The sequence below is a fragment of the Amphibalanus amphitrite genome, unplaced genomic scaffold, assembly GCF_019059575.1.
Source record: "Amphibalanus amphitrite isolate SeventyFive unplaced genomic scaffold, NRLGWU_Aamphi_draft 000166F_arrow, whole genome shotgun sequence".
Classification (NCBI taxonomy): Eukaryota; Metazoa; Arthropoda; class Thecostraca; order Balanomorpha; family Balanidae; genus Amphibalanus; species Amphibalanus amphitrite.
In genome coordinates this window covers 96535-110038 of record NW_024881661.1, presented here as the reverse complement: position 1 = coordinate 110038, position 13504 = coordinate 96535, and the positions used below count along the sequence as shown (strand labels likewise).

At 45.4% G+C, this 13504-nt stretch overlaps 1 protein-coding gene across 1 annotated transcript in view; it reads left to right on the top strand.

Moving 5' to 3' along the window:
• The window catches only part of LOC122383524 (hemicentin-2-like), a 42420-nt gene extending 28916 nt beyond the window's left edge, over nucleotides 1-13504 (top strand). Inside the window, exons 7-8 of the mRNA XM_043370032.1 lie at nucleotides 4563-5568; nucleotides 13035-13504. Of these exons, the coding sequence (XP_043225967.1) occupies nucleotides 4563-4678 (116 nt within the window). The 3' untranslated portion in view covers nucleotides 4679-5568; nucleotides 13035-13504. The remainder of the gene's footprint in view (nucleotides 1-4562; nucleotides 5569-13034) is intronic.

Sequence of the window (13504 nt, the reverse complement as noted above, 5' to 3'; positions counted from 1 at the left end):
CGAATGTGTTTCTATGTGAAGGGGTTGTGAAGCTTTCCATACAGCCGCTGCTCAGCCAGGCAGTCGATAATCATGCAATGTTATTAAATCAAAATAGGTAATAGGTACGTTTATTCTCGCTAAGCGACAGAGTTTCATGGGTTAATTCAGCGTAATGCGAGGATAACTTTCCAGCAGCCTGTCGACGTGTCATAAAGTGAAACATCACGGATAGTATCCCTCGAGCTGATAGGGTATCGATGACTTATTAAGTTCACAGCACGCGTGTCAATTTGCCGGTCTTAGTAAATAATGTTAGACATCCATTTCATCACCTTCACCAACTAGGCAACTACTTCTAAGCGTCATGTAGCTAGTCCATGGGCATTACATTTTCAAGCGATGAAGGGGTGGAATATCCTCCCACGATCAAAATGAGCATTCAATGAACGACATAACTTCAATAGGTGCTCGACGGCACGAGCTTGAGTTACCGGAGTACGAGACGTTATGGCTAGTGCGTGTCAGGCCGTCACACCGTCCTACTCAGTCTCATGGGATATAATCAACCCCTGGAATACTCGTACGTGGCTCGCAGTGGGACAGCGACGCATTTCCACTAAGGTAGTCCCGGGGTCACAGGGCGCTGGGAGAGCATCGCTCTACCGTGAATCGACAGTAGCATAATTACGAGCTTCGCAGAGAATGGCAAGTGTTCGAGAGAAGCAGGATGTGGCGATTGACGAAATCAGTGGATGAGATGAGAATGTCATGGATATGGACTAGAAGAGAGACAGACACTTTTAACAGTTTGTTTTTGCTGCTCCGAAATCCTGCTGGGAGAGGAGTTTTCCCTAGAACCGGCTTTAGGCTAATGTGATTGATTTTCCCATTTCCTCAAAGACGTAACCCTCACGAGATCGCCTCCTTTCAGACCTGCTTTCAGCGTTGATGGCTGAGCAAAACTTCTGAGACGACTAAGTTCCTAGGACGTCCTTAATCACAATAATCAGGATAGTATTGCAACTCATGTAGCCATTATTATGTTGTTGGGCTAAATGGTAGGCACTCATAATCGTATCTGATTAGGTACATTTTTACATTCGATCTGTCTGTTCAACAATATTATAAATACAATTTGCCAGTTATCCATCTTAGCTCGAATTTTCTGTGCTTTTGTAGTTGAATACAAACAATCACACATAGTATTATGCCAATATTACATAACGCATGGAGAGAGCAAACGAAGGGCAAGTGTAACTGATCGCCTACTGATGGATTATGGGCATAGGGCATGCATGTAACTCACAGACATTCAGGGTTGTATACGACTCAAATTTTTGGTGAGTCGATTCAGAAGAGAGTTTCCTAAAACTGAATCGACTCGACTCATGATTCCAAAAACTTTAATTGAAATGATTCGATTCAACTCTTGACTCAAACATGACAAGAAATATATGAATCAATTCGACTCATGATTCAAGCATATTTTCAGTTTAACGATTCGATTCAACTCATGACTCAAGGGTTCTGTTAAATAATTTGAATCGACTCATGACTCAATTCTGACTCAACTCATTGGACAGACTCATCAAATTATTCAACATAAAATGTTTGTGCAAACCCAAGAAATACAGGTAGTCGTAAAGCAGGCGTCACACTCATTTCTGCAACCATGGAGAGGCGCTGTACCCAGAGATGCTTTCTAATCAACCCAAACCAAACCAAACCTAATCAAACCTGACCTAACCTAACACAACCTACAACCTAAAACCTACCACCTAAAACCTAACCTACAGCGCCTCCCCTTTGTTGCAAAAAGAAGTGTGACGCTTGCTTTACTAGGTAGTGAAATACATTCATGGGTGCATACTGCATATGTAATTCCTGACAACTAGTGAACTATATACATGTAGATATTTAACAAAGTTAACATTAATCATTTTATTTATGTATGAAATAAAAATAAAGAAAAACATGTTGCTATTATTATTGAAACCACAGAACACACTTTGCATAGGTACCTATAATGTAAATAAAAATGTCAGCAGCAAATCGATAGGTACCTAACTACGTGCCAGCTGCAAGCCAGCACAGTATTGATTTCTAAATAAGAATGCAAATATGAAGCCTTTAATATATGACAAATATGAAGCCAAATATAAGGCTAATTAGAATCACAAAATGCAAAGAAAAAACATTTTGTTCATGCCCTGTTGCCTTGTGGCCTTGAGAATTTACGACAAGGTTTAGGGCATAATCCAATAATGTAGTGTGATCCACTTTTTAAAGGTATAAACACATGACGTCAATTATCTTAACCTTAGCTTTAGCTTGTCATAACTAATTAAACTCAAAATAAACAAACCAATTTTTATTAAATTTAGCAGAAAAATACAACACCAAGCCTAAAAATGGACGTTTGCGTTTATTATAAATAACAAAGTTAAATAAAACGTCACTTTCCAGTTGATTTGCGTAATGGTAGCGTTTTTTTTAGCTATGGTAGCGCCGCTACGATTTTTTGCTTTTCCTTTACGTTTGGGATATGGCAGCAAATATGATTGTCGACAGAAATTGCTAATAACTTACAAATATTACTCTTATCTATTCAAGCTCGAGAAACATTTGTCCACGTTAATGACGTCATACAATTTTAATTTGAAACCAAATCATGTTATATTTTTTCTTAACCTTCATCATTTTATAATTTACTGGCTAAAAAGATCAAGTTCTCATATCATTTTAAAACTGTTCCTATTCATTTATCAGCTTGAATTAAATAAAAACTTCATTTTTCGTCTTGTTTACGAATACTTATTTGCGACGTCATGCGCGACCACGAATTAGCAATTGTGAACCATCGGAAAAGAAAAATGTGAGGGTTATTGATGGTCTTTCTAGAGAACTTTGATAGACAATTATTTAAGGTTTTATTTCAATTGTAAACGGGTATCTATCTCATACTTGTTAGTGTCCCTTACTAGCACTCACAAAGCCAACCCAATGTGAGTATTGCAGTAACAGTCCACAGATGTAGTGATTGCATATAGTTATAAATACAGGCTGAGGCAATTGCAATGCTGACTTGCCAAAGTTGAATATAATAGGTAGCTGATGCCAGCCAAAACATAAAAGGTGCTCACTACTTCACTAGCAGTTTCATGACTTTAAAATAAGTTTATCTTATCTGGTGGCTGGAGCAGACTGTGACAAGTTACCTTGCATCGATTCAAAATGTGACTCGCGTTACCTTGAATCGACTCAAACTCTGACTCAAATGGCCTATACATATGTGAATCGACTCGACTCATGATTCATTAAGCTTTCAAATTATTTGATTCGACTCAACTCATGACTCGAAGAAAAACGACTGATTCTTGAGTCGATTCATGATTCAACTCTGAGTCGTATACAACCCTGCAGACATTGCTCCTTTTGAGAGCATGCAACGTGTTTGCTTCCTTTGGCTGTCAGTTGCTGGGCCAGTCAAGGAAGCAGTCACGCGATTGAACTGTCAGCGACTGATCAGTCACGGTCGGCAGCCGACTGATCAGTCACGGACTGAGCCAGACACTGCCGGAGGTTCTCATTCAAAGCAGTTCGCGGAACGGAGGCGATTGGGACGCTCCACTGTCGGCCTTTGAGAACGCGAGTTAATCTGCGGCTAGTCTGGCGTCGTGCTCCACCACACAGTTATCTTAGGGTTCCCCGGAACGGGTGCCACCGCCAGACCGCAGACCCTGATTGACCCCAGGCTCTGACAGACCTTAGAACCCGCCAGACCACAGACCTTCTCACACATTATATGATACCAGACTACAGACCGCTTCAGACCTCAGCGCTTCCAGATTTCAGACGCTGCCAGACCTCAGACCTTGACAGACCTCAGACGCCACCAGACCACAGACCCAGCCAGACCACATATTATGTATACATACGTTGCCAGGCCTCAGACGTCGTCAGATAGCACCAGACTATAGACCGGCTTCGAAATTAGAACGAATTCGAATCAAGGGTCAGAATTAAAGCAAAATGCACCTTCGCACTTACTCAGAAATATTATAAACGCTACCTTGCCTCTCGTACCGGAACCACATTCAATCTTTCTAGAGAAATGGAGACTACATGAAACGTTACTCGACTCAGCCAATCAAACTTACTCCCGCAAGCCTACCACGGCCCACGGACGCCCGCTATCCGTACAGCAATGACCGATGGTCACTGCCGGCCGACCGACCGGCATATTGCATTACGGCTGAATGTATGCCTGATTTAGTAGGATTACCCGCCACTGATCTCCCTGATCTGTAATTATTGTGGGCCCCGAATATCTTGGGGCTATCAAATATAAGATATACTGAGAAAGATGAATATACAGACCTTCGAGTTTCGGTAACCAATCCAAGTAATGTATTCAACTAATTTTCGCATCGCTTTCTCTGCATCATTGTATCCGAAAAAGGTATCAGTGAATCATTTGTCTTCAATTACTTGACGGTCACCAATCGTTTGGTTGTCGCCAAGTGTCATTTCACCAAGTTCCCATCTCTGACGACCTCTGACCTCTGCTGCTGCCGCAGGCGATCACCCGGCGGCTATGCAGACCGGGGGTCAGCCGTGTCACCGCGTGACCTCGGCAGTGGCCCTCCTCTGCTGCTGGCTTCTGCTGCTGCTGACACCGACCAGTCCCTGCTAGCCGACCAGCTAAGGTCAGCCCGTCGGCTCGCCCCCGCGGATATAAACCAGCGCTACTGACTGTCGCCTCCGACACCTCCCGATTGTGAGCCAGTGGATCTCACAGAATGGTTCGGTGCCGCGGGGAACGTCGCTTCCCCTTTGACATGGGGGTGGTTCTTCTGAATGCCCGGCGTCTGTGAAGTGAAAAGCTGACTCGACTGTGTCTGTGAATTGAAACGCGGACCCGGTGTCTCGGAACCGGAGGGGATTTAATTGTGGCGATGAGCGGTTAATGAGGAACAATGAAGGGGTGTGTGCCCGCCCAAAGGGACCGGTCACAGAGTAATGAGGTGTGAGCCTTTGATGACGGATCTGGAGGGGGCCCGACAATGTATCCCGCGGCCGACCACCTGTGATCTCCGAGGTCAAAGACAGTTCTGGTGCTGACGGCAGATCAGTGTGAGGTGTGAAGGAACAATGGTGTTCCTTCACCATTGGGACTGAGGACTGAGGAGCCTCCCAGGTGGCTCTCCGGCGGCCCTGTCGGATGAAATGGAACAATGTTCTGCCACCAGCTCTCGTGATGGGATAGCTGTTGTCGAGAAGAAGCAGTTTTGTCAAAGGAGCAGATCCATTTACAACACTCCGGCGACAGTTACGGCGAGCAGAGACAGTTGAGGCTTGTCGGAGACAGCTGCGGCGCGATGGACACATGTGTGTTGCTGGCGACGGACTGCAGCTGTGTTGCCATGGTGATGAAATGTGTTTATGTTTCCACGGGAACTTGTGAGCATACAGGACTTTGGCACGATACGAATTTACCGGCACGATACGAATATCATTATGTTAAAAATGATGCGTGACGTCATTAGCGGGCGCAGGAAAGCAAGGTGGAAGAAGTGTGACTTTGTGAGTGAACAAGGCAGGAGAGAGAAACCAATGTAGCCTCACTCCGTTTGAACAAATGATTCACGACTTGTGTTACAGGGTGTCTCATAAGTTCGTTCTCACATTATATTTGCATGTGAAACAGAGTACATTGCGACTTGATATATTTGTGACCCCTCAATGTGCTCCCCATTTAATAGGCAAACACATGAACACATGCTGCGGCATGACAACCGGCATGTTTGGCTGCATAGCAGGCTTAAAGTTAATCCAGACTGACTTGACATGCGTCGTGAGCTCCTCGAGGCTGGAACAGCGCTACGCTTCGACGAGCCTAATGTTCAGCATAACCAACAAATTTTTATGAAATTTTGATCCGATGAGGTGCCTGGCATGTGGTCTTGCCACAAACGCCTGTCACAGTCTCCTTGCACCGCTTTTAAGCTTTGCTTGACCTGTGCACTGATGCACTGTCTTGCCTGAAGATGGGCCTACGACCTCTCGGATGCCATTTTCTCCTCTATAAATGTGTTCATAATCGCGGTTCGAGTTAAGCTTGAGGGTTGAAACTCCTCCTAGATGTTCTTGGAAAAGCATTATGCTTCCCAAAGCTGTTTCTGGGACACCATTCGCAACCTGGTCAGCGTCTGGACGCCTATAACCCCACAATACCGTGACCTTGGCCTTTCGCATAGGAACATAACGGGACGAAACGGAGGCCTCCTCCTTCGCCCTTATGGGGTTGTTTTCGGGTTTGGACGGGTGTTTCATCTCGAACGTGGACTAGTTAGTCCAGATGACCTGGTTGATGTCCTCAGCCCTTTAGTTTTTTTTTTAGCCTCAGGCATAACGAAACTCATGATTGGCCATTTTAAGACGTTTTTGACTGTTTTGAGCCCTCCGGTAAGCAAAGCTTAAGTCACCTTGAGTTATGTACCCCGAAAGAACACTCTTAGACAGCTGGTAATCCATCCTGAAAAGTCTGCTTACCAACTTTCTAACCCTTTGACCTTTTTGATGGCCACTTCACTGTAAAAAAAACTTACAAGCCCCTCGTAGAGGAATTCTCAGCGCAAAAATAACATTGCAGGAGCGTGTAAATTTGGCTAATTTTAGGCTAGTTGCCGAGTAACAAGCTTGTTCGACAAGGCTGTGCCTCGTATGCATACGACCACCGTGCTCCACCTAGTTTGACAACACGCACGTAAATAGCGTGGGTAGTGCGTCTACTAGGTGTCATAACAGCCCCTGCCTGGTAAGGTAACTAGCCACTGCCTACTAATCCATACCCAGTAATGGTACTAGCCCCCAAGGCTAGTAGTGGTACTAGCTCAAGGCCAGTAGTGGCACTAGTTAACTAATACCACTACTGGCCTTCGGGGTCGGGGCACCATGGGTCGACGGAATTCCGTCGACGGAATTCCGTCGACCAGTGCCCCCGACTCTCGACCGCCACCCGCAAGTAAACAGACTGAGTAGCGCTGCAGCACATTTATTCGGGCACGAGAACGAGAACGAGAACAATAACAACGCCAGGACAATAACTATAACTTTAACAACAACAACAACAACAACAACAACAACAACAACAACAACAACTAACTGAATAATTTTCAATAAGGTTTCTTAAATAACCACCATCAAACATTTGTGATTTTTTCATTAGCTCTGCACCGGCGGCAGTCGCGGGGTGCAGGTAGGCCAGGACATTGGCCCCATTCTTTACCAGAGAAGTCTCACTGAGAAAAATCCTGACTCCGCATGACACCCCCAGGGGGAGTTCACCAAAACGACACCCCAAAACTCCCAGGTGGTACTCCTCATTACACCCCCTCCAAAACTCTCCATTACACCCCAAAACTTCCCTCGAGAAACTCTCTGTAACTCTCCCTACCGTTTTAGAAAACTCTTCATTACTCTCCTTTACCCTATCAAAACAAACAACATACTCCCTGAAACTCCCTTCCATCACTCTCAATGACTCTCCTACTGCCTCATAATTACTCCCGATTACTCCATTCCATTATTCCCCAAAACTCCGTTTACAGCTTCATGGTAGGTATACCTCTTGTTACTCCCCATCAAACTCACCCAAACTTCGCATCACTCCACTCCAGCCCCTCCCCCCCGAAAATAAATATTGGACGAATAGCGTAACCACCCAAAGCTCGTGTACCGAAGCACAGATAAAAAATATATTTCAAGAAATGTGTATTCATAGTCCGGGGCGGTGGGAGGCTTAAAAATTAACAAACGCTTTCGACGTCCCGCCGCGGCACGCTCTCCGGGGATCTCACTCCATATGCTTCACGGTCGCGAGTTTTGATGATAAGAATCCAAAAGGCGGCCTACCACAGCAGGAATGCTTGGTCTGGTGGTGCCGCTACTCCACCACCTCCTGGGCCTCGACGAATACTTCGTCTTCTTCGTCCTGCTCTCCTTTCACGATGGTGGGATGGATATTTTGCTGGCCTCCGTTGGCTTCCGACGTGTCTTGCGGGATGCGCTGCAGGCTCTCCAGCTCATCCCCTGCAAAATGTTAATAACCATGAAATTATAGGTACACTTAACATTGCGTGGGAGGAAATGGAGGAGAAAGAAAAAAAGAGAAGGAGGGAAATAATGCAGGAGAAAGGGAGGGAAGGAGGAGAGGGATGAAGGAAGGAAGGAAGGAAAAAAAAGGAAGGAAGGAAGGGAGGGAGAGGGGAGGGAAAGAGGGAGTGAGGAAGAAAGCGAGGAAAGATGGAAGGAAGAAATGAGGGAGGAGACTGAGAGGTAGACAGATGAGACAAGATGGACGAGACGAGACATACGCGACCTGACGTGTTGGCACTGATACTGCATTTCGGCATATGATGTCAAAATAATGAAAGCAAGAGATTGCAAAGTTAGCATACTTCTTATGCACTACAATTTTGATAAAGTTAAGTTTCAGTGAAAGTCTAAAGGGCAAGTTAACAGCCTCCATCTTAGTTGCAGACACAGTAGGGCAATGCTATAAAACGTACCTACTTGAACGCTCAAAAAGTTGAGCAGGTCGCTAAAAATAAGCCAAGGACGTTATACGCTGCATAGGTACCCATGTTTACATTAAAGAAAGAAATTCAATAATGGACACTTTCTAAAAACATACAACAATTTAGACAAAATTTATTTAAACATGCTGGTTTGTCGGTGGTTTTCATCATTCATGGGCAGTGGCAGTGGTAGGTAACTGATTTTTTTTCATATATAGGGGCTAGAAAAATCAAGGTTTTTATGCCAAGATAGTTTAATTTTCTGGCTCTGCTTTGAAAGCCCTTCAAATCTGATATTTTTCATTGGTATGGATTTTAAAATAATTGGGCAATAACAATAGGATCCATGACGTGTAAAGCTTGTGTAATCCAAACTTTCCAATTTATTCGAGGGAAATAATGTATGATATTTGCCAATACCTAGAAACTCAGAGCATGCTGTTTCCGATCTTTATCTCACTCAGAGGAACAAAACAAAACAATTACCCTTACAGAGACCATTCCAGCCCATCAAGAACATGGGGTTACCATATGTTCTCATCACAGCATTATAACACTTGGCACTATAAAAGCATGATGAGAAATACAGCTAAGCTTACCTTTAAATCCAAAGTAAGTTCCAATTATCCGTCACTGTATAGGTCAGGTCCGTCTAAGTCAACACGCTCTTCACTAACACCTCGCCCGCCGCCCCGCACAACGTGCTGTGTACTACGCGCAAAAGATGGCGGCCACCGGCAGCCTCGCGACGTATGCTAAAACCCCTTCGTAACTCCCCTTTTACTCCTGTCGGAACGTTCGGGAAAGGTTTTTTGGGAGTAATGGAGAGTTGCGTCACAGAGTTATGGGGTGTCACACATGGAGTCATTTCGTCATCCATTAACCCGCGCCCTGCTGGGGGGGGGTGTTTGAACACCCCCCCTTGTGGTTTTTCGCGAATATCTCAAAAACGGCGGCGCTCCGCGCCGCCGTTTTTGGTACACCTTATCATACATCAATTCTACACATGTTGTGAAAATTTCAGACCAAGGTCATTCAAGGTCAGGTCACCAGGTCACTTGAAGTGACCTCACCTCATAGAAAGTTTCAATGTCTGTCATAGCTACACCGAGTGACCGATCGCTTTGAAACTTTCAGCGATTGCTAAGAGCAATAGCATGTACAAAATGTTCATCTCAGAATTTTGATATCGATGACCTAAGGTCAGGTCAATTTTGCGACCTCCCCATTATAAGTCAATGGGAGAAAATTGAAATGCGCCTCTTTTGGACGAAAGACATTATAAACACTCCCAAACACTGAATTACACGTGGTTTAGACACACTGAACATGAAAATGGTGTCCGTGACCCCTGTTTATGCCCTGAGGTCATCTTAGGTCACGAATGGTATCTAACAGTTTTTCGCAAATAACTTTTGATAGAGGTATGCTAGAGCGATGAAAACGCCTTAGATGTGTTCAGCTCGACGATACGGATCGACTGATATGCAACATGACCCTTTCCGGTCAGGTCATGACCTTGACCTGAGGTCAAATTTTCAAGTTGACCTTTCAAGGTCAAGTTACAGTTCATTCGATGCGTCTTGACGAGAGGAACACGATGCCGGTAAAAGTAAGCTCGTACAAGGCTTGGGTCAAAAGTTATTGCAGAAAAACTGTTTCCGAAAAATAGGCTATTTTTGCAGTTTTTGCCCCCTGCAGGCAAAACCGTTGACGTTAGGTCAAATCTGAGAAAATTACTCAGAAAGGGCGCTAATAGGGCTATCGAATGCGCTTTTCCGCGTCGCTGTAGCTCTATTGGTTCCCGAGTTATGCGTTGGCTTCTTGGAAATTGTCGACATTCGACCTGGAAATCGGCGAAATTTTGCCTTCAATGACCTCTGGTGACCTGACCTTTGACCTGACCAAAAAATTGACCGAAGTAATTTCCTCATTATTTTTGACGCTCTTTCGAACGCCGCCTTCCGCGTATCGCTACGTGGCCCAGGAGCCGAGTTAGAAGGGGGGGTGTTCAAACACCCCCCCCAGCAGGGCGTGGAAATCCAGGACCCCCAGCCGGGCGCGGGTTAAGAACTCTTGAAAACTCTTTCGCAAAATGAGGAAGGCTCGAAGTTACCCTAGAACACACTCGATAACTCTGCTGGAAAGGGAGTTATCAATGGTTTTAAGGAGTTTTCAGGGGAGCATTTTCAAGAGTTTTGACCCATATGGAGTCAATTTTTTTCTCAGTGCTGTAATGAGTGAAAAAAACGAATATTAACATTATTATTATCATAAGGCATACCAATCTGGAAAATGATTAAATTAAAGTTGAATAAAGTGATAGATTCCTGCCACAAGCTAGCTTAAGTCCCAAACAATATAGCTATTCTGACTTGGATAGACGATACCGGCGCACTTCTGCCAACGACGGGCAAACATTATGCGATACTATACATCTTCTAGCTCAACAACATAATAACTTTTGTTTACAAATGGACAACCTTTTTGTTGAGCACACAGCAAATGATACAAGATGCCTCACCTTCAATCAAGCCAAAGAGCAGTTGGGCAGACACACACAGTAATGGCGACTCAACACAAAATGGACGCCGGCTCCCGGAAGCGGGGGGGGGGGGACTCCTTCTGAAAGCAGCCACAGACTCCTAGGTTGTAACATGCGACGAGGATAGCTATGAGGCACATCCTCATAGCCATCCAAAGCCGCTGACCACGCAAGCTTGCCAGCACGTTTACCAGCTGCAGGCGTTCGTGACAACAAGCGGGGTTGCACGCAAGGTTATCCGTTTAGTAGGTGCCAGCCGGGGCCTCGTCAGCTGAGCTAATAGCGAAATGACCTAATTGAGGGACACGCTAAAAACTGGCCGAGAACAAGCCAACGGCGGGTAACACTGTGAGGCTGTGCGTAGTTCATTAACACTGCGCAAAATTAGGTTCCTGAACATGTTCTCGCTCGTAGGCATTTGTTCCACAAGCGGCATTGTTAACGTGCATGGCTCTGACTACTAATGTCCATATATGTTGTAACGAGGAGCAAGGGAGGCACTCGTAAAAAATGCCTAATTTCAAAATTAGCTAGTGAATATGTTTTACAGTGTTTGGCGCCACACAGTTTTGGCCACATGGCTCACTCCTGAGAGCTGACAAAAAAAGAGGATAAACTTGCAATGATTGACTCCCGACAAATCATCGGTGTCACTTGCTGACTGTGCCTCCAGTTAGCGATGGACATTGTCTACAGACTGGTAGGCCTCAACCACCCTCAGTCGTCGCGAATGGTCACGTGCTGACTAAATACCGAGACGTACCCGTATTGGAGACCTCTATGTTGCGGCGTTAGCCGTCTGTGTAGGAAACGGGCTCTCTAGCAAAAACTATATTGTCTACAGAAATTAGTTACTGTGGAGCATATTTCTACCAGCCATGGCAACCACGTAAGCCCAGTAACGAACCAATTTCAGCGTGCCTTTAACCCTCGCCGGCACAGGGGGGGGGGGGGGTTGATGCACCCCCCCTAAGGTTTTTCGCGAATAACTCGCGTAAAAAGCGGCCGATCGCGACGAAACTTTCCGTACCTTCGCATTGATGAATTTTACACCTACCCTGAAAATTTCATGACCCTGACCTCAATGACCTTTGACCTGTGACCTCTTTTCTGTGACCATGTTTGGCCGAAATCGCGGTTCGGCGCATGTCGGCTCGCATTAGCCGCGCGTTTGCAAGCTGTTCGTGGTTTCAAACGTTCAAACATGTGATTTGATGTTGCTCCCATGCATTAGGGTGGGTGTCAAGGTCACCTGAAGGTCAGGTCAGGTCATTGACCTTTGGTGACCTCGGGTGACCTCGGTTCACTTTTTCGAGTTTTACATGTTTCTAGGCTAGTTTTTGGAGCTGAATTCGAATTTAGCAACCATTTGAACATTTACGAAGTAGTTTTGGTGCCTTCGTAACATGTTACGAAGCTGTCCGAGGCGGTTGACACGTATTACGAATACCAGTCACAACCCCTACCGGTTGACCTGACCTGACCTGACCCGACCTGGTCTAAATGCTTAAAGACATCATCTATGATCAAAACTAACACGATATTCGTGATCAGCACCCCGGAAAACCACATAGCAGCCACACTTTACGACTTTCTAACAGGTCCCGATTTTCCCGGTTTTCGGGTCATTGACCTGACCTGGAAGGTCACCCGATGACCTAGGACCTTAAAATTGGGTATCATCGGCTTCCTCTCGTGACGGGCAACACGCTCGTTTTTTCCGCGAAGCTCTAGCTCGATCAGGGGCCAAACGCGAGGGGGGGGGGGGGGTCGTACCAACCCCCCCCCCCCCCCCTTGTGCCGTCGAAGGACTCAAAATGGCCTGTGCCGGCGAGGGTTAAGCAAGAGAGCCTAAAAACCTAAAATTTAGGTGAGAACGAACTTATGGGACACCCTGTAGAGCTGAGGTCGGGACTGTGCGAAAGTCGAGTGATGCGAACGTGAAAACGAGACAGTGTTTCGTCTCTAACGTTTTGCTTTGTCGCAGATGATTTAGACGAATGAATGCTGGTGCTTTGACTGTATGGTGTAATGTATCAGTACTACGATTTCCGTGATCCAATTTGAATTTGTCATGACATGTTTGTCATACATTGGCTTATTCTTGCGAAGTAGGGTAGTGAGATACGTAAGGTGCGTTTTCACCAAAAAGTAAGGATGCATTTGAAACAACGTGATAGCTGCTGAGGCTAACTGCAAGCACGTTTCCATCTTTGTTTCTTTCCATCGCTACAACACCATGAATGCATGGGTGATGGGTGAGCGCATTTCCTTTGAAGTGTGGAAACAATTATATATACAGGAATCAAAAGTAGCTGTTTGGTACGCATTGCAGACATGTGTTCTGTCACCTAAAATGTGTGCGTCTGCAGCTGCACCTAGGCGTATATTGATA